The sequence below is a fragment of the Phyllostomus discolor genome, chromosome 3 (assembly GCF_004126475.2).
Source record: "Phyllostomus discolor isolate MPI-MPIP mPhyDis1 chromosome 3, mPhyDis1.pri.v3, whole genome shotgun sequence".
NCBI lineage: Eukaryota > Metazoa > Chordata > Mammalia > Chiroptera > Phyllostomidae > Phyllostomus > Phyllostomus discolor.
In genome coordinates, this window is record NC_040905.2 from 161,657,004 (window position 1) to 161,677,747 (window position 20,744).

The 20,744-nt window shown below is 35.2% G+C and overlaps 1 protein-coding gene across 1 annotated transcript in view; it reads right to left on the reverse strand.

The window, feature by feature from the left end:
• JAK2 (Janus kinase 2) overlaps positions 1-20,744 on the reverse strand; it is a 100,355-nt gene that overhangs the window by 39,599 nt on the left and 40,012 nt on the right. The window contains exons 4-6 of the mRNA XM_028511219.2: positions 16,236-16,359; positions 14,965-15,082; positions 8,754-8,899 (exon numbers count right to left, since the gene is read on the reverse strand). Coding sequence (XP_028367020.1) covers positions 8,754-8,899; positions 14,965-15,082; positions 16,236-16,359 — 388 coding nt within the window. The remainder of the gene's footprint in view (positions 1-8,753; positions 8,900-14,964; positions 15,083-16,235; positions 16,360-20,744) is intronic.

The following is a 20,744-nucleotide window of genomic DNA, read 5'->3' on the forward strand; positions in this document are numbered from 1 at the left end:
TAGATAATGCATATTCAAAACATACCACTCTCTAATTGTTTTACACAAATTTTCATTTTATAAGTTAGTACTATCTATGCTTTTGAGGTTATGAGTGTCTATCATATATGAGTGGTGGGAAGATTTTGCTGCTGCTCATCTCTTGCAAATTCTGCATTTGGTTATGTCAGGTTGATACTGTGGGATTGGCCATGAACCAACTAGACCTTTCCCCCATCTTTCCTGTGAACTGGTTGTTAAACATTTACCAGCATACCACTTCTTACTCCCTTCCCCACCAGTCTACACTAAGTCCCTGAAGGAATGCTCACTTTTGTACTCAAGTAGCCAGTGCTGCTTGAGAAAGTCATTTGACAGTATTTGTGTTGCATTATAAATTCATAATCACCTATTTTAAATAGCCTTTCATCACTTCCATCACTTTTACGACATTTCTCTGTTCAACTAAGTTTCCCAAGTCCCACAACCATGCTAAACCTTTCAAATTCCCTCAAACCTCAGCTACATTTCTCCTCACTTTCAGCTGATGACTTCATCTCTTTTTTTTAAAGAAAAGAAAAAGAAAAAGTTTCTCTAAGTAGAGTTCCCTCAATATCCTGCTGGCAAACCTATATACATCTGCACTCATTTTCTCTTCCTCTACACCTGTTAGAATAAATGAGGTATAAGCCTGCTAGTTAAAGCCACACACTGCCAATACTTCCTAGACCTTGTCTTCCTCTAATACACATATACCTTCTGGGGACTTTTACTCTGCTTATTATTTCTCTTCTATCCACATGTTTTAAAAATACTAATCTTCTTCCCATCCTAAATGTAATTTTCTTTATCCCATGTCTTCTCCAGCTATAGCCTATCTGGCCTGTTTTTGAAAGAGTTTATACAGCCATTTCCATCTTCTTGCCTTCCATTTACTGCTTAACTCATTCCAATTTGGCTTCTGCTCCATCATTCCATAGAAACGGCTCCTGCTAAAATCTATAAAAATCTCCATGTTGCTAATAACCCAAATCCTTGTATTTATTTTTCTTGTAATTTTTCCACAGCATCCAATACTATTAATCATTCTTTCCTTGAATCTCACTCCTCTTAGCTTTCCTGATTTTAATGTCATCTCTTTGGCTGCTTCTTTTCAATCTTCTTTACAGGTTCACTCCCCTTTACCTAGTGATTAGATGTTGAAGTTCCTCAAAACTTAATTATGGGCCTTCTTATTTACACACATTCTCTTTCTCCTAGATACTCTATATGCAAATCACTTGATATTTCTTTCTCTAGCCCTGACTCTAAGCTCTAGACCCTTATCTTCCCCAGTCAAGTCAATCTACCCATTTAATTTGGATGTCCCCAAAGCTCCTCAAACAATGTGTCAAACCAATCTCATGAACCTCCCTAACATCCTCCCAAGATCCACTTACAGCATTCCCTATCTGAGTAAACAGTACTAAAATTTACCGATCTCTGCAAGTCCCAGAAACCCAGGAATCACCCTTTGTACTACCTTCTCCCTCAACCCCCATTAGTCAATCCATCACCACGTCCCCTTGTTTTTACTTTCTGTACATTTCTCTTATTTGCCCACTTTTCTAAGACTAACCCGTTCAACTGTATCTCCTGGAGGAACTACTACTACTCCATGGCCTTACTCTCTGATTGACTCTCATTTCCATTTACTCTTACCCCCTCTGATTTGTTTTCTACACTGGAATTATGGGGATCTTTTAAAAACACAAATATAATCATTTCACTCCTGCTTAATACCCTTGCATAGTTTGTTAGTATTATGAACTTTGACAACATGACTCTTAAGATTCTCCATGCTCAAACTGCTACCTCATCTCCTCCTAACTCTGAGCCCTGCCTGATTCTCGCTGGAGTCTTCCTATACTCCCTTCTGCTACAAAGCATTTTCTATCTCTCACCTCTCTCCACCCAATAAATTCTACCCATTTTTCAGACCTCAAATCATATTCTATTCCTTTTAATAACAATTATATACTTGTAAATAAACAAATATATGGGGTGGGAGGGGGGCTGGATTGGGAGTAAAAAGGAGAAAACTGTATTTGAACAATGATTAAAATAAAATTAAAAAAATAAAAAAATAATAAAAAATACATGAAATTGAATAAAGTCTAGATAGCACATAAAGGAGTCTCAGTAAATTTAGAATAAAAACTGAAAAGAAGATCAAACATACAATCAGAATGCAAATGGAAATGCCTATTTTATTTACTTCTGTCAAAAAAATTAGTTACCAAGAGCCTTACTAAATTTGGAATGTAATTTGCATAAACACCAGTGGTTATTTGACTTAATAAACCTTTAGAAAACTAATTTTAAGAATAAAAAGAGGAGTTTAAGACAACGTCATACAACCAAGCTTTCCTCTTTGATTCCTAGAATAAAGGCCCAGACACCTTTTGGGAATACCGGAGGAATGTGTGGTTATTGAATATGATGAATACCCTTTAGTGCCATGCTATCAGAACCAGACTTGTTAGAAACACTAATATATTTTAAGAGATACAAATTGTTAGCTTTTGAAACATAAAAAGCATTTTTTTTTCTGATGCTTCTCTTATATGGGGCTTTATAAAGAATCCTAAAAGTAGGGCTCTAAAAGGCTTGAAACTGAGTTTGCCTTAAAAGATGTACTATGTTTTGCACCATAAAATGAAACCTTCATCTTATTATGATTGAAGTAAGCCACTGGAAATTCTAGTATTGGCTTAGTTGTTTAGAAAGGGAGGCTTAGTGATATGAAGTATGTAGTTCAGCTGCTATATAAATAAGTGTCCTTAGCCCCAGCATAGTATTTGCAAAGTCATCCATCAGAGTCTGTCCATCCTTTCCATCCTTTAGCAAATATAAGACTTTAAAGAGCAGATGAAGAATGAAAACAGAAAAATCTTATTTGTTTCCTTCACTTTCTATACTCCAACACCTAAGCCAAAATATACGATTAGGGAATGACACACAGAAGATTAAGTATCTAATACATACACATGCACAAACACATATATGCAGGTGCATATGTGCACAGAGGCATGACTCACAGACACAGACACACCTAACACACAGGCACAAACACAAAGAGATGTACCTTAAATGTATTTTTTTTTAAGTCTGGGAAAGGATAGGTATTTTCTTACACTAACCAGAGATCCACATTCTACTGGTTATTTCTGAGAACAAAGCAGCTTATTTAATTCTGCCTCAAACTAATCATTCATCTGTTCTTCCATCAATCCTGAATATTTTAACATTGAGTGGAATTCTTTGATTATTTCCCAGAAATGAGCACTACAAGAGAATTCAGAAACCACCAGTGAGTTCAATTATGTTAAGAAGGGAAGCAAGACAGGGATGGTTTTGCTTCAGGACAGGCATAAATTATTCATCTAATATTAAAATATCATGGTACAAGAGACAAAAGAAAAAAAACAGATAAATTAGAGCACTTCAAAATTTAAACTCTTGTGCTACAAATGATACTTTCAAGGAAGTGAAAAAACAATCCACAAAATGGGAAAATATTTGCAAAAAAAATACATATATATGATAACTTGTATCCAGAATATATACAGCCCTTACAACTCTATAATAAAAAATACTGAATTGTACATTTTCAATATGCAAACTTTATGTGAATTATATCTCAATAATGCTGTTTTAAAATCTCTTGGAATTTTATAATGAATGTTTAATATTTAACAATTTTGAAAATGAAGTATAGAAAAATAGATGCAGAATTTTGCAGATGTATTTATATCTGGATTAAGAATAATGAGAAAAATATAATTACTAAACATTCACTGAGTTTAGGACACTAGACTAAATAACATAGGGAGAATAACTATGTTATTTGACAAGTGACCTCAAAGAAACCGTAAGATTATATCAAGACTTTGGACAATATCACTGCCTCTAAAGCAGAAGTGTTCCAACAAAGCATAAGCCCAAAGATGGCTTCATTTTTAGAAAATTCATTTTCAGTGGCTCAAATCTTCTCTGTTCTGCAACTGTGTTCTTTTCAATTCCTTCAGTTTCTATTAATGTTATGTAAGATATTCAAACCTGGATTCTATTCTCCTATGATTTGGCATATAGCAGGTATTCAATAAGTACTGTTAAAGGAGTGAATGAATGAATACATGAAAAAATAAATTAATACCCTAAGGGGTGTTTATCTGCCTTTTAATAAAGATCAAGGCCTTAGTGAAAACAAATGTTTGTTTTTCCTTTGGGATTTAAAATCTTCTAAATTCTTCAGTAAGGTTCTGTAATTATACCATATGGCTTACAGTCTTAGCGTAAGGCCTAATGGACATCTGAAAGCAAAAGAAGAATACTTAAAACCAAAAAGGGAAAAAGAAATTGATACTCTGTAAATTGTATATGAACTGTTTTGAAGGCACTCAAGATAAAAGTGACTGAAGCCAATTATTGAAAAAATCATTTCAAGAAACAAAGGGAGTTTTAATCAGTTTCATGATATCTTCAGACTTTAAATCTGGTATGTACTATGTAAGACATATATGTAGCCTCCAAACTTAAAAAAAAAAACCCAAAGCATTCGTATATACCTTTTAAAAAGTAGAACATTTACAGCCATTAAAGCTGGGCTTATAGGAGTACAATTTCCCTAAAAATTATATTTGGGACCTACAGACAAGATGGCAGGTAGGTAAACACAGTACTTGCCTACTCCCACAATATATCAAAGTTACAACTAAACTATAGAACAACCATCATTCAGAACCACCTGAAATCTGGCTGAATGGAAGTTCTACAACTAGGGATATAAAGAAGGAGTCACATTGAGACTGGTGGGAGGAGTGGAAACACAGAACCACCTGGATCTACACCCATTGGGAAGTATGTCTCAGCTGTGGAGGTCCCCCTAAGAAGTGAGGTATCCTAGCCCTACCTCAGACCCACCATCCCAGGGTTCCAGTGCCAGAAAGAGAAATCCCCATAACTCCTGTCTGTTAACATCCAGTGGGGATTGAAGCTGAGGGAGAGAGAGGGATCGTGGAGTCCTAGGCAGCTCATCTTAAAGGGCCCATGCATGACCTTACTCTGATTCACTCCCTCCAAGCTCCAGCACTAGGGCAGCAGCTTGAAAAGCACCAGAGACATACAGAGAGAAACTGACCTGTCTGGCATCAGGGTGAGAGTTGGGAAGCAACTTTCTCCCAGACAGGAGTGCTGGCAGAGGCCTCTGTTCTTTGATAAACTCTCCCCCGACAGAGCCAGGAGATGGGCACCATTAACCTGGGTTCATACTGTCTGCCCCACTCTGTAATTCCCTGAGGCCCACCCAAGCTGTTTCTAGTGGCTTTTCCATACAAAATGGCCTATACAGGCTCATGTTTTAGAGTTTCTTAAAATCTCTCAAACAAGCAGCATCTGGCTTCAATGTGCCCCATACCTCTCACTAAGTGGCCTCAGTCACCTAAAGTAGTAGTAGTCAGCCTTGGTTCACACCTAGGCCTCATCTGGGCACTTCCAAGGCCAGCACGAGTAGCAGTCATTTGCAGACTGCTTTGTAGCTTATGCCAGGTGGTCTTGGGCAAAATATTGGTGGTGGCTGACCTTGGCCTGCTCCTCCCTAGAGGCCCCAGAGCCAGCACACCCAGCAGAAAGCCTCAGATCACATCAAAGCATCACCACCCAACCACCTCCATAAGCAACACATTCAAGAGGCAGACTCAGTGGGTGTCAGAGCCACACAGAAATAAGTTCTACCCTGTAGGGTAGGCCCCTGTACAGCTGATCTCCACAGTGGCAGGAGGTCAGTGGTGAGTGGTCACAACCTGTCCTTGCTGCTGATTGGTCTAGCGGTAAATCCCTCCCACTGACATGCTGACAGCAATCAAGGCTCAACTGCAACAAGAGGGTCTACACAGCCTACATGGGTGCCATACCCGGAGTGCCCTGCTTGGGTGATCTAGGAGGATTGTGCCACTGGACCCTACATAATACACCTACATTAGGCCACTCTACCAAGCCTGGGAGACATAACAGTTCTACCTAATAAATAGAAACAAACACAGAGAAGCTGCCAAAAAGAGGACAAAAAGAAACATGTCCCAAATGAACAAACAGAATGAAACTCCCCCCCTGCCCCAACTTTTTTTAACAAAATGGAGACAAGCAATCTACTAGATACAGAGTTCAAATACTGGTTATAGAATGTTCGAGGAACTTAATGGCACCTCATCAGTATAAATAAGGACCAGTCAGAAGTGAGGGATACACTAATGAAATGAAAAATAATTTACAGGGACTCAACAGCAGAATAGATGAAGCCAAGAAGCTCATCAGCAATTTGGAATATAAGGAAGCAAAAGCCACCCAATCAGAAAGGAAAAAAGAAAAAAGAATAAAAAAAATTCGACAGTATAAGGAACCTCTGGGACAACTTCAATCATACCAACATTTGCATCATGGGGTGCGGGACAGAAGAAGAAGAAGAAGAAACAAATTGAAAACCTATTTTAAAAATAATGACATAAAACTTTCCTAACTTGGTGAAGGAAATAGACACAAGTCCAGGAAGCACAGAGTCCCAAATAAGATGAACACAAAAAGGCCTACACCAAAACTCATCATAATTAAAATAACAAAGGTTAAAGACAGAGACAGAATCTTAAAAGCAGCAAGATAAAAGTAGTTAGTTACCTACAAGGCAGCTCCCATAAGACTGTCAGCTGATTTCTCAAAAGAAAGTTTATAGGCCAGAAGGGATTGGCAAGGAACATTCAAAGTGACGAAAAGCAAGGACCTACAACAAAGATTACTCTATCCAGAAAGTTATCGTTTAGAATCGAAATACAGATAAAGAGCTTCCCAGACAAGAAAAAGTTAAAGGAGTCCATCACCCCCAAAACAGCATTATTTGACATGTTAAAGAATCTTCTTTAAGAAGGAAAAGGAGAATAAAATGATAAAAAATATGAATAAGTAATGGCAATAAATACAAATCTATTAACAACTGAATCTAAACAAACAAAATATACAAACAGAACAGAATTACTCATAGATAGAGAACATTTTGATGGTTGCCAGATGGAAGGAGAGTTGGGGGGATAGGTGATAAAAGCAAAGGGATTTAGAATAACCATGAGGATGTAGAGTACAGTACAGCATGGGAAATATAGCCAACAATATTCTAATAAATTTATATGTTGTGAGATGGGTGCAAGACTTATTGGAATGATCACTTAGTAAGTTATGTAGTGTCTAATCATTGGGTGTACACCTGCAACTAATATAATACATCAACTGTAATAAAAAAATAAAAATGAGTCCTGGCTGGGGTGGCTCAGTGGATTGAGTGCCAGCCTGCAAACCAAAGGGTCACCAGTTCAATTCCCAGTATAGGGCAAATGCCTGGGTTGTGGGCCAGGTATCTAGTAGAGGACATGTGAGAGACAACCACACATTGATGCTTCTCTCCCTCTCTTTCTCCTTCCCTTCCCCTCTCTCTAAAAAATAAATAAAAATCTTAAATATATATATATATATATATATATATATATAATAAAAATTATTTAAAAATGGAAAGAAAATTTTATTTGGCATGATTGTCAATATTCAATGTGCAGAAAAATAATTTGGAGTGTGTGGAGTGTAGTTTACTTGTATAAGAATCTACTGAAATCAGTTATGAAATAGACAAGGTCTGAGAATCTAATGTACAACTTGGTGACTGTAATTGACAAAAATGTATTATATAACTGAAATTTGCTAAATAGAATAGAACTTAAGTACTATCACCAAAAAAATAACCCAGAAAAAAAGATAAATATGTGAGGTAGTGGATGTATTAATGAACTTCAGAGTGGATCCCTTCACAATGTATATGTGTATATCAAATCATCATGATGTACACTTCAATTATCTTACAATTTTACATGTCTATTATACTCCAATAAAGCTGATTTATTTTTTAATTTCCTGGAGCACTTATAAAAATTCATACTTGTAGACTTCACTTCAGATTTACTGAATCCAAATTCTTGAGTTTGCACCCAAGAAATTTTCATTTTAGCAGGAACCTCAGGTGATACTGATATAAGTAAAATATATACGCTATTAGAGATACTATGATTCAGAATTATTTATACAATGTGCAGATCTGGTAGCACAAATTATGTCTTCAGGTGGTCTTTTCAGTCCTCTGACTTTACCTAGCCTTTTCACAATAAACAAATCAAATAATAAATAGGTAGTGAATGCCTATAATAATTTCTGTAGTACACCAACTCTTTCAATCATTTCTTTTAGTTATAAGATAAATAAGTACTTCTCAGATGTAATGTACAATATGATGACTACGGTTTATGCTGCTGTATGGTATACATGAAAATTGTTAAGACAGTAGATCCTAAGAGTATCTATCACAAGGAAAAAATATTTTTTTCTTTCTAGCTATATGAAATGATTCATATTTGTGGTAATCACTGTGGTAATCATTTCACAAACATGTAAGTCAAGTTGTTATCCTGTATACCTTAAACTTATACAGTGTTTTATGTCAATATTTCAATAAAACTAGAAGAAAAAATAATAGTTTCTTTTATCTCACAAAGTATGTGTTGTGCACAAGAAGAAGAAGTTGCCCATAACACTTTTAATCATTATAAAATAAAAAGTATGGGCAAACACATTAAATACAAATAAACTGCACAAAAACTCCAATAGTTCCCATTTATGTATATGGATTCACATAAGGAAATTACCTGATAGAGTTATAGATGTCAAGTGGGGTTTGATCCTTTTCTTTGGCTATTCTCATCATATCTAACACTGCCATCCCAAGACATTCTTCCTGTGTTTCATGAGTCACAGGTACTTTTATCCATCCATGCAAAAAATCATGACGCCACTAATGGAAAAAAATATTTAAAAGAAAATACCTTGTAAGTTTCACTATCACGTTTAAATCTACTACAATATTTTAACCTACAATTTCCATAATGTATGAAAATATTCCTAATATTCCTTATATTAAGACATAAACATTATAAATATATATGCACTCAGTATAGGAGCATCCAAATATATAAGGAAAATCTTGGAGGATTTCAAGAAAGTTATTGAGAGCAACACAATTATAGTAGGGGATTTTCATACCCCACTGTCAAAAATAGATAGATCTTCCAAACAAAATATCAATAGATATTGCAGCATTGAACAATGTCCTAGATCAAATGGACTTAACTGATATATACAGAACCTTTCATCCCAAAGAAGCTAAATACACATTCTTTTCAAATGTAAACGGAATATTTTCAGGTGAGATCAGGCACGTTCAGGGTCGTATGGCCATAGGGAATATTTTCAAAAATAGACCATGTGGTAGGAAACAAAACAAGCCTTAACAAATTACAGAAAATTGAAATCATATCAAGCATTTTCTCTGACCACAAGGGACTAAAACTAGAAACCAACCTCAAGGAAAAAACTCAGAAACACTCAAACTCATAGAGATTGAATAGCATGCTATTAAACAATGAATGGGTTAAGAATGAGATCAAGGAAGAAATCAAAAAGTTTCTGAAAACAAATGAAAATGAACTCACAACAATCCAGAATTTATGGGACACAGCGAAGGCAGTCCTGAGAGGGAAGTGTTTAGCGCTACAAACCTATCTAAAAAAGTTAGAAACATTCCAAACAAACAACCTAACCCTACGCCTACAAGAACTGGAGGAACAACAACAAAGACAGCCCAGAGCAAGTACATGGAAGGAAATAACCAAGACCAGAGCAGAATTAAATGACCCAGAGATTAAAAGAACAATTCAAAGGATCAATAAATCCAGGAGCTGGTTCTTCAAAAAGATAAACAAAATCAACAAGCCTTTAAGCAGGCTCATCAAGAAAAAGAGAGAACCCAAATAAACACAGTCAGAAATGAAATAGGAGAGATTACAACTGATACAACAGAAATACAAAGGATCGTAAGAAATTACTATGAAGAACTATATGCCAAGAAATTTGTAAACCTAGGTGAAATGGACAAATCTCTAGAAAAATGTAATCTTCCAAAACTGATTAAAGAAGAAGCAGAAAGCCTGAATAGACCAATAACAGCTGATGAAGTTGAAGCAGTAATCAAAAAACTTCTAGCACACAAAAGCCCTGGACTGGATGGTTTCACAGGAGAATTTTACAAAGCATTTAAGGAAGAGCTAACCCCTATCTTTCAGAGACTATGTCAAAAAATTCAAGAAAAGGGAAGACTCCCAAACTCTTTGTATGAAGCCAGCGTCATCCTGATTCCAAAACCAAAAAAAGAAAACTACAGGCCAAAAAAAAAAATACCAAACAAACCCTAAAGAGTAGTTTTAAAAAAGTAGTTCAGACACTAAACTGTTGTTAGAGTATGTAAGACAGTATTAGAGAAAGACAGATTTGGAACCTGTAAGCAATTAAAAAGACAAAATCAAGCTGCGAGCCTTTTAAATTTATTTATTTCCTGAGAATTTTCTTTATATTATCAAATATGGCCACTAAAAAAAAAAGTAAACTGCTTCCATGTGAACAGCCATGAATTAATTCACATATATTCAGCCAGGAAAAAAAAAGGATATTTATTCCATGTTAATTCTTTGATTCATTTATGAACTGGTAGATTATAACTGTTTTCTTATTTTTCTGGCTGAATGCAGACAAAAATTCTTTGCTCAGATGTTGTCTGCCACACGTATAAAAAGCTACTTTTCTACAGTCTTAATGAAATGAAAATTCATTGGTACATTCTGTGATACTGAAGGCAAGCTAGTTGAAAATAACATGCTTTGGCATTTGGGACTCTATTTGTAGCTTTTCTCTAATGGGTATTTGGTTGATTATGTTCTTAGTGCTACTCTCACAGATTTTTCATGTTTGTTTTCTTTTGGGCATGAGTTCCACAGACTACCTTCATGAATAGAATTTATTATCCACTGGTCCTGTATTATATATGGGGAAACCACAGGCTACTAAAAAGAAATCTACCTAGCCATCAGTTTTTAGTAGCTCCTTTTTAATCAGAATGACTTACTTGCTCATTTTCAAAAATGTTGTAAAATAAGTGTTTGAAATTGTGCAAAATAATTCAGCTCCTTGCCTGAATTAATTTTTTATTGCCAACATTTAGGCCTTTGTTTTTGGTTAATGCTGGTTATTTCATTGTTTGTGCTTTTTAAGTGATATAGTTTATTTTCTTATACAAAAATATTTTCTCATTAGCTAATAGGAAGTTAACAAATCTACTTTTAAGTTCATTTTATTTCTTTTAATCAATTTATTTTTTAAAGAATGCATGTAAAACTTTAATTTCATGAAATAAGTTATCACATCAAAAGAAGGAAGGTAAATACAAAAAATGGAAGGTGGCCCTATTTTTCTTATATCCAATTTAAAACCGTGGTTAAATATTGGCATTCCAGTTAATATTATAGCTCTTACAATTCTTATAAAGAAAATTGCTATTATTTCTAGAATATTGGTGCTTTTCATGTTCTACTCTTTCCTTTCTCTCAATATATGTTCAATCTGATTTTATACATATCCTTTAAAGTATCCAGATAAAAATCTTGGAATTTCTCTTTTCCCCTTAATTCTTTATATATATTTATAAAGTTATCAATTTTTAGACTCTTTTAATGTCTTCTGTTCCCTACATCAGATTTTTATTGCTTCATATATGAACCATTATAACAGTCTCTTAAAGAGTTTTCCCTAATACACTTTATTTTCTTAAAACACTTCTAGCATTGCTACTTCTACCAATGAAAAAGTCATGATGCTTTAAGAAAATAAGCTTAAAGAAACTGGTTCCCTATTGCTTTTAGGATCAAGTCATTAATGGGTTCCTGCAGTCTGACCCCAACTTACTTTTCCAAGTTTTAATCTATGCCATTCCCTTACATGAACTGTCTGCCCCAATCCAACTAGTTTGAATCTTTGATCATGCCTTGTGCTTTGTCCTTATATCATTTCTATTTTCTCACTGTGTTTTGTGTCCATCAAAAATTACTTCATCTTCAAAGAATACATGAAATACTGTATTTTCCATGAATTCTTCCCTGATTACCCCAACTGGATATAATCCTGAACTATCTGTGGTCTGGCACTTACTATACAGTACCTGGCATCATAATTTTCTATTTACATGTTTAGCTTCTCTGCTAGATGTTAGTCTCCTTGAAGGTTGAGACTACATTTAATACTGTACCCAACATGGTCTCTAGTATAAGGCTTTCAATGTATTTGGAACTCAGTACATATTTAATTAATACCTATTTTAATTCAGGTAGTTTTGATGTAGAAGATGTAATTTGAAGCTGTAAGCAGTGAAATAGATTGAGATATGTACTTCACATATTGTTCCCAATTCTAAAATTGGGAACCCAAATTTCAACCACTTTCCATTTGCAAAAGAACTTTTACTAAAACTTTATGGCAAAATGATTGAAAATCTAAGGAGTTGGCATTCTTTTTAAATGCACAGTATTCAGACATAATATTAAGACACAGTATTAATATTAAAGTAACTAAATGAATAGTTTATGAAAACTTGCCTTATTAACATAACTTAACTAGCATGCCCCCAAAATAGATCAGCTCTGCAATGTGGACAAAATAAAGTCATAAAGGTGACAGAAAGTCATAATCTCATACCACATATTCTCAAAAGCTTGTCTCTCTCTTTCTTAATGGTTACTGAAACAAAGGAAGCTGAACAAAAGTCAGTTGGTGGGCAAATGATTTTTGACAAGAGTGCAAAGACCATTTAATGAAGAAAGGACAGTCTGTTCAACAAATGGTGCTGAAAACACCAGATATCCACATGCAAAAATGAAGCTGAACCCTTATCTGACAGCATATACCAAAACATACCCAAAATGAACAAAAGACTTTCATGTAAGAACTAAAACAATAAAACATAAAACACAAGAAAATGTAGGGAGAAAGGTGCATGATATTGGATCTGGCAATGATTTCTCGAATATGACACCAAAAGCACACGTGACAAAAGGAAAAACTGGACTACATAAAAATTAAGAACTATTGTATACCACAGGGTACAATCAACAGTATGAAAAGTAAACCTATGGAATGAGAGGAAAAAATCTGCAAATCATATATCTGATGACACATGAATTAACATATAGAATTTATAAAGAACATCTATAGCTTGAGAAAAAAAACCAACCTGATTTAAAAATGGGCAAAGGATTTGAATAAAAATTTCCCCAAAGATATACATATGGCCAGCAAGCTTATGAAAAAATGGTTAACATCACTAATTATTAGGGAAATGTAAATCAAAACAACAAATGCTGGTTTACACCTATCAGAATGGCTATTATAAAAAAATAGAAAGTGTTGGCAAGGATGTGGGGAAATAGAAATGCTGTGCACTGCTTGTAAGAATGTAAAAATGATGCAGCTGCTATGGAAACCAGTATAGCAGTTTCTCAAAAAAAAGGTCAAAAAAGGAATTACCATTTGATTCAATTAATTCCACTTCTGAATATATATCCAAAGAAATTGAAAGCAGGGTCTCAGATATTTGTAAACCCATATTTACCACATCACTGTTCACTCACAAGAGCCAAAGGTGGATGCAACTCAAATATACATGAGCAGATGAATGGATAAACAAAATGTGGTACTATGTACAATACAATATTCAGTCTTAAAAAGGAAGGAAATGCTGACACATGCTACAACATGAATGAACCTTGAAGACATTATATTAAAAGAAATAGTTCAGTCACAAAAATCCCACTTATATGAAATACCTGGAATAGGCAAATTCATAGAGACATAAAGTACACAGCTGGCTGCCAGGGGCCAAAGGAGAGGGGAATGGGGAACTGTTGTTTCATGAGAATGAAGTTTCAGTTTAGGAAGATGAAAAACGTTCTGATGATGGATGGTAGTGATGGTTGCACAACCATGTGAATGTACTTAATTAATGCCACTGATCTATCCAGTTAAAAAGACTCAAAGTAGTACATTTTATTATGTATATTTTACCACAATAAAAAATGTAGGTTGCTCCCATAGCCCAAAAAAAAACTGTTCCAATTTGTTGCTTACAAACTGAACTAGCCCTACTAGATACTTTAGAAATCTGAGACATCAGGATCTGTAGGATTATTTCCTATTAGATTACCAAATTTGATTTAGAACTCCTTAAACTGACACCTTGGGGAATACAAAGACCACGTCTTTACCTAAAAGCACTAATATATTTTCTTTCTTTAGTTTATACTCCTCAGTCTTCCAGCACATAGAAACTTAAGTTATTTAATGATAATACATTTCAATTACTGTTTAAATCAAGGTACCTATTTAAAAAGCATTACAAAATGTTCAAATACACTATGAAAATTTAACATAACAGTATTAATAACAAATAACTGGAACTCTGCTGTCAGAGTAAATACCAGCCACCCTCCCATGAGGAACTACACAAACTATTATAGCTCAATTTTTTATGCAGTTACTTAATTTCTTTGCATTTTATTCTCCTATTTAAGTCTGAAATTGTTCAGGAATTAAAAAATAAAACTTTTTCTAAAGATATTTCACTGTCTTATGTTTCAACTACTTATGTCTGCATGAATCATTTTGTAGAACTCAGTCTAAACTTTGTGAAATCCTTAAAATAATCTAAAGCACAAGGATAAGAAGAAGGAAGAAGGAGGAGGAAGAAGAAGGAGGAGGAGAAGAAAAATCAAATAGCTAATTCAAGGAAAGTTTATAAAATAGATTCTATTATCCATAAACCATGAGATTAAAAATTAGTGAAAAAGACTTAATTTTGTTATTTATCTGCACCTTTTATGCAAAATGGAACATCAATTTTTCCATATGTGAAGATTTTCCTGATTAAAGAGGTATGCTATATTATTTATCATTTAACACAAGTAGATAATATAATCATACCTGAGCAAAAAGGTAAGACATGACAAAGTCATCAAGAAGAGGAGCTTCAGCACCTCGAGATATACCATGCCGATAGGTTCTATTGCTGCCATTACAATACCAGTAAGGAAAGTAAAATCTATAAGACAGTTAAAACATTCCATCAGCCTCAAAATACATACTTCAAATATAAACATATTGTGTACATATAACAACTTCCAGCATACTAAAAGGTATTATCCCATAATCAGAAAACACAGCTAACAGTGTTAAATACAAGTTGAGAACAAAAGGAAATCTAGATAAGGCCATAATAAAAGTATAGGTAGAAAATACAAGAAACATAGCTATAAAATCAGTAACACTCCCTCCTTCCCTGCACAGAACGTAGAGACAGTAACAGGAAACAGAGAAATGTAGAAATATGTTTATTATCGATACCTGTACATTGCTAAATACTATGTCATCTCCAAATAATGACTTTTTGTTTCTTTGCTCTCAATTATTAAACTTTGTTTTCCTGTCTTACTGCACTGGTTAGGAACTTGACTGAAATTCTAAACAAAAGCAGTGACTGTGGCTATCTTTGTTCCTCATTTTAAAGAGACCATTTCAAACATTTTATCACTTAAGAATATTATTTGCTATATGTTTTTTTATAGATACCCTTTATCATGGTAAGAATCTCTCTCTTATGTCTTAATTAAGGCTCCCTTTACCTTTCTTTTTAAAATTATGAATGAGTCCATGTTCTTTTCTACTGTAACACTGACTCTCTGAAGTGAATGCATCTATTTCATAAGGGCCACAGATCAAACTTAACTTCTTTGTTTCACTGACTAGAAAAATACTTCTGGATTTCTCTAAATTAGTATTACATGTTACCATAAATTATTAAATAAATTAACTTTATAATTTGAGACTATACTAAACACTGGAAAAATCTTCTCTTCAACTTTAAAAAAAGTATTTAAAAAGAAGACATGTAAGATTACATTTTATTGCACACACATTTAATTTCCTAGGAAACTAGCAATATTCCAAACATTTAGGATTTTGTTAGTAAAGCCATACTCATCCTTTTAAAAATTTAACTATAATTATAAGTGGTAACGTAGCATCTCACCAGAACAGCTTTATTTTCAGAGCATTCTAATCAAAGAACATGTATGGACACTCAAAGGAGAAACACAGTCTTAAATGAAGAAAATTAAATATTAATTATTTCTAGTCTCTGGTATTATGTATCTGGCCCTTTACTACTACGTGAGTCACGTTACAAAAGAAAGTACCTTATTCTGTAGAGAACACTGTGCCTTGTTGACTCATCTATATGGAAGATGTGGTTGGGTGGATACCAGATCCTTTCTGTTTCACTCATTAAGGCAAACATACTATGATACACTGGTGTGATTCCTAGGAAAGAAGCAGAAAAAGAAAGGAGTACAATAGTTGAAAGTACATTTATATACCATCTATAATTTGTAGTGGGTCTGAAGTAAGAACTCAAAATCACGAATGCAATAGCAGTCAAAATCTTTTTACCTCTGTATTTTAAAACATGATTACTGGCACTCTTCTAAGCAGGTTTTAAAAATTATTCAATGTTTTTAGTTGTCTACAGAAAAATTGATTCAAACCTATATGTGTTTTAATTGATAGTGAGGACATCAAACAACTAAAATATTTAGAAGTCACTGGATATTTTTTTTTTAAAGATTATTTATTTATTTATTTTTAGAGAGGGAAGGGAGGGAGAAAGAGAGAGAGGGAGATATCAATGTGCGGTTGCTGGGGGCCGTGGCCTGCAACCCAGGCATGTGCCCTGACTGGGAATTGAACCTGCGACACTTTGGTTCGCAGCCCGCGCTCGACCCACTGAGCTACGCCAGCCAGGGCGTCACTGGATATTTTTAAGAGAACAGTGAAAGATTTTTAAATATCAAGTTTTACATGATACATTAGTAATTATATTCTCAGCTCTATTTAAACTTACAATGAAAATTTTTAATTGTGAACTTAAAATGCAAGGATATGTGATTTTTTTCAAAGATATTTTTGAATGAACATGAACAAAAAGTTGAAGGCCACTGAACTTTTAAAAATGCATATAAAGTCTCTAAGCCACACAATTAATGCTTTTTATTTCAGCATACGTAGAATACTTACACATAAACAAACATATACACATAAATCATGTGGAGATTAAAAACAACTCTCAAAAAAATGCCAGAGAATAATCATACATAGCAGGTCCTCTAGTCATGTTTCATTTAGCTCAGAAATGAATACTTAAAAGTTTTAAAGCTTGGGTTACCTGGTCAACATGGAGGTGTTGGAGGATACACTTTGCTTCCTTGCACAACCAAAAGAAGAGTAACAACCAATTAAAAAAAAAAAAAAACAGAACTGCCAGAAAATCAAACTGTATAGAAGTCTGACAACCAAGGAGTTAAAGAAGAAACATTCATCCAGACTGGTACACTGAGGCAAAGGAATATAGCCCAAATAAAAGGATAGATCAAAACTCCAGGTAAAGAAGTAAGTGATGAAGAGATAAGCAACCTACCAAATGCAGAATTCAAAACACTGATAATCAGGGTGCTTACAGAAATGATTGAGTATGGTCACAAAATAAAGGGAGAAGTAAAGGCAATACAAAATGAAATAAAGAAAAATATACAGGGAACCAATACTGAAGGGAAGGAAACGAGGACTCAAATCAATAATTTGGAACAAAAGGGAGAAATAAACATTCAGCTGGAACAGAATAAAGAAATAAGAATTCAAAAAAAAATTGAGGAGAGGGTTAAGAACCTCTGGGACAACTTCTAAAGTTCCAACATCTGAATGATAGTGGTGCCAGAAGGAGAAGAGGAAGAGAAAAAAAATTGAAAACTTATTTGAAAAAATAATGAAGCAAAATTTCCCCAATTTGGCAAAGGAAATAGACATGAAAGTCCAGTTGGACCCAAGGAGCAACACCCCAAGACACATCATAATTAGATTACCCAAGATTAAGAAGAAGGAGAGAGTCCTAAAAGCAGCAAGAGAAGAGAGTTACCTACAAAGGAGTTCCCATAAGACTATTGGCTGACTTCTCAAAAGAAACCCTACAGGCAAGAAGGGGCTAAAAAGAAGTATTCATATTTAAAGTCATGAAAAGCAAGGACCTATATCCAAAATTACTCTATTCAGCAAAGCTGTCATTCAGAATGAAAAGGCAGATAAAATAATAAAAGGGCAGATAAGGTCAAATTAAAGGAGTTCATCATCACCAAGCCCTTATTATATGAAATGTTAAAGGGACTTATCTAAAAAAAAATCAAAACAACAAACTCACAACTATCAACAACTGAACCTAATAGAAAATAAAAACTAAAACTAAGCAAACAACTAGAACAGGAAAAGAATCAGAAATAGAAATCACATGGAGGGTTATCAGTGGAGAGGGGGAGAGGGAAGAATGGGAGAAAAAGGTACAGGGAATAAGCAGCATAATTGGAAGGTACAAAATAGATATAAGGAAGTTAAGAATGGTATAGGAAATGAAAAAGCCAAAGAACTTAATATGTACAACCCATGGACATGAACTAAGGTTGGGGTTGGGGGGAAGGAATACTAGATGGGAAGAAGGGTACAGGCACAGGGAGAGAAAGGAGAGAAAAAAGGGACAAATGTAATAGCATAATCAATAAAATATACTTAAAATTAAAAAATAAAAATAGAAATGCTAAGTCCTCAGTTCTAATGAAATAACAAGTACATGAAATTAAAATAATTATTCTTATTTTTTTAATAAAAATTTTTTGAAATCCTATATATTTGAAAATATAAGCCTCAAAAAAAGAGTATTTTTTAACTTATGGCCAAGATGGAGGCATAGGTATACACACTGTGCCTCTTCACACAACCAAAATAAGGACAACAAAAATTTAGAAACAAAAAAACAACCAGTACTGACAGAAAATAGAACTGTATGGAAGTCCAACAACCAAGGTGTTAAAATAGACGCATTCATCCAGACCAGTAGAAGGGGTGGAGTCGGGTGGCTAGGTGGAGAGGGGTTGCCGTAAGAAAAGAGGTGGCTGGTGGACCCCGGGCAAGGGGTGGCAGCAGGAGAACCCAGCGAGGCAGCTGATTGTGGATGGGCATGGTCCACAAGGCAGCTGGTGGACCAGGTAGTCCCCCATTCCCGTGCAGATAAACCAGGAGAAACTGGGGAGTGAAACAGACCGTGCAACCCAGGGCTCCAGCACGGGGAAATAAAGCCTCAAAACATGGACTGAAAACACCTGTGGGGGTTGAGGTGCCAGGAGAGAGCTCCCAGCCTCACAGGAGAGTTTGTTGGAGAGACCCACAGGGTCCTACATGGTATACAAGCTCATCCATATGGGAATCAGCACCAGAAGGGACCAATTTGCTTGGGGGAAGCGGTGGAAGGGACTGAAATCCAGCAGAGAGTGGAGGAAGCACCATTGTTCCCTTTCAGACCCCTCCCCCGCAAATAGCATCACAACAGAGCGAGGTGGGTTGCCCTACCCTGGTGAATATCTAAGGCTCTGCCCCTTACTACGTAACAGGTGCATCAAGACCAAAAAAAAATGGCCGAAACGGAAGAACAGATAAAAGCTGCAGGACGAAGAGATAGCCAACCTATCAGATGCCCAGTTCAAAGCACTGGTGATCAGGATGCTCACAGAACTGGTTGAATTTGGTCACAAATTAGATGAAAAAATGAAGGCTACGCTAAATGAAATAAAGGAAAATGGACAGGGAACCAATAGTGATGGGAAGGAAACTGGGACTCAAAACAATGGAGTGAACCAGAAGGAAGAAAGAAACAACCAAACAGAAAAGAATGAAGAAACAAGAATTCAAAAACATGAGGAGAGGCTTAGGAACCTCCAGGATATCTTTATTAAATGTTCCAACACCCGAATTATAGGGGTACCAGAAGAGGAAGAAGAACAACAAGTGGAAAACTAATCTGAACAAATAATAAAGGAGATTTCCTTTCCCCAGTCTGGCAAAGGAAATAGACTTCCAGGAAGTCCAGGAAGTTCAGAGAGTCCCAAAGAAGTTGGACCCAAGGAGGAACACACCAAGGCACATCACAATTACATTAGCCAGGATTAAAATGAAGGGGAGAATCCTAGAAACAGCAAGAGAAAAGGAGACAGTTACCTACAAGGGAGTTCCCATAAGACTGTCAGCTGATTTCTCAAAACAGACCTTACAGGCAAGAAGGGACTGGAAAGAAGTATTCCAAGTCATGAAAGGTAAGAACCTACATCCAAGATTACTCTATCCAGCAAAGCTTTCATTTAGAATGGAAGGGCAGATAAAGTGCTTCTCAGATAAGGTCAAGTTAAAGGAGTTCATCATCACCAAGCCCTTATTATATGAAATGTTAAAGGGACTTATCTAAGAAAGAGAAGATAAAAAACATGTACAGTAAAATGACAGCAAACTCACAATTATTAACAACCACACCTAAAACAAAAACAAAAAGAAACTAAGCAAACAACTAGAACAGGAAGAAAACCACAGAAATGGAGATCACATGGAGGGTTAGCAACAGGAGAGTGGGAAGAGGAGAGAGGGGGAAAAGGTATGGAGAATAAGTAGCATAGATGGTAGGTAGAAAATAGACAGGGGGAGGGCAAGAATAGTATGGGAAATGTAGAAGCTAAAGAACTTATAAGTGTGACACATGGACATGAACTAAAGGGTGGGGATCTGGGTAGGAGGGAGTATGCAGGGTGGAGGAGAATGAAGAGGGGGTAATGGGACAACTG